The sequence below is a fragment of the Merops nubicus genome, unplaced genomic scaffold (genome assembly GCF_000691845.1).
Source record: "Merops nubicus isolate BGI_N331 unplaced genomic scaffold, ASM69184v1 scaffold13551, whole genome shotgun sequence".
NCBI classification, from domain to species: Eukaryota; Metazoa; Chordata; class Aves; order Coraciiformes; family Meropidae; genus Merops; species Merops nubicus.
The window spans coordinates 14,988-15,872 of NW_008586372.1; the positions used below are offsets into that span (position 1 = coordinate 14,988).

General features: G+C 37.7%; 1 protein-coding gene across 1 annotated transcript in view; it reads right to left on the reverse strand.

Moving 5' to 3' along the window:
- Nucleotides 1–553: 553 nt before the first annotated feature.
- SLC13A1 (solute carrier family 13 (sodium/sulfate symporter), member 1) overlaps nt 554–885 on the reverse strand; it is a 24,029-nt gene continuing 23,697 nt past the window's right edge. The window contains exons 15-16 of the mRNA XM_008948633.1: nt 799–885; nt 554–697 (exon numbers count right to left, since the gene is read on the reverse strand). Coding sequence (XP_008946881.1) covers nt 554–697; nt 799–885 — 231 coding nt within the window. The remainder of the gene's footprint in view (nt 698–798) is intronic.

The following is an 885-nucleotide window of genomic DNA, read 5'->3' on the forward strand; positions in this document are numbered from 1 at the left end:
GCTGCTCTTCTCCATTTTCTGTACATTCTTGACTGGTCTGTAAACTATGTGTTCAAGACAATACTCTGTCTGATCTTTTGTTTGTGATCAACACTGTTTCAAATAGTGTTTGAATCTAGAAAATGGAAAACCAATATGTTCTCTGACACACCCTGAACATCCTCAAAGTAATGGTAAGAAAATGTATGTGAAATAATAAAATCTATATTTCATTATTCCACTACCCTGAGAATGGGGGCAAACTGCCAGTTATAATGGCTATGCACATTTGTTTTTTCCTTCACGACATGAAGATATAAAAATTCACAGTAGCTGAACTAGATTAGAAGCTTAATCTAACTTCATGATGTTTAGGAAGACTCACACTCTTCCTTATTAGACTCTCAGACTGGATCATCAGGCTCTGGGACTGTGAAATATGACATTTATAGTAATGTGTATCCCTATCGCTGTGGTGACAAAAAACACGTTAAGTGACTCACTACAAGTCACTGGGAAAGAAAAGAAACAAAATCAATCAAACCAACCCCTAGATTGTTGTTTGTTTGTTTTTTTACAGCCCAGTGCTGTTAGTAGGAGGCATGTTTGGCACCCAGCTTGGGTAAGTATAGAGATCGAATATAGGCACTATCCATGTCATAATTGCAAGCATAACTACAGCAACTCCGATGATGTTAATGCCCAAACCAGCTTTTACCTAAAGGAGAGGGAAAAGAAAGCAGAAACTCACATCAAGACGCTGAAGAAAGATTTTACAATGCTAAAAATTCCCTTTAGGGAGTTTTGCTTAAAACTCACCATGTCCATAACAGTTAAATGACCATATGAAAATACAATGGCATTGGCTGGGTTTGCTACAGGGAGCAGGAAAGCCAACGAAGTACA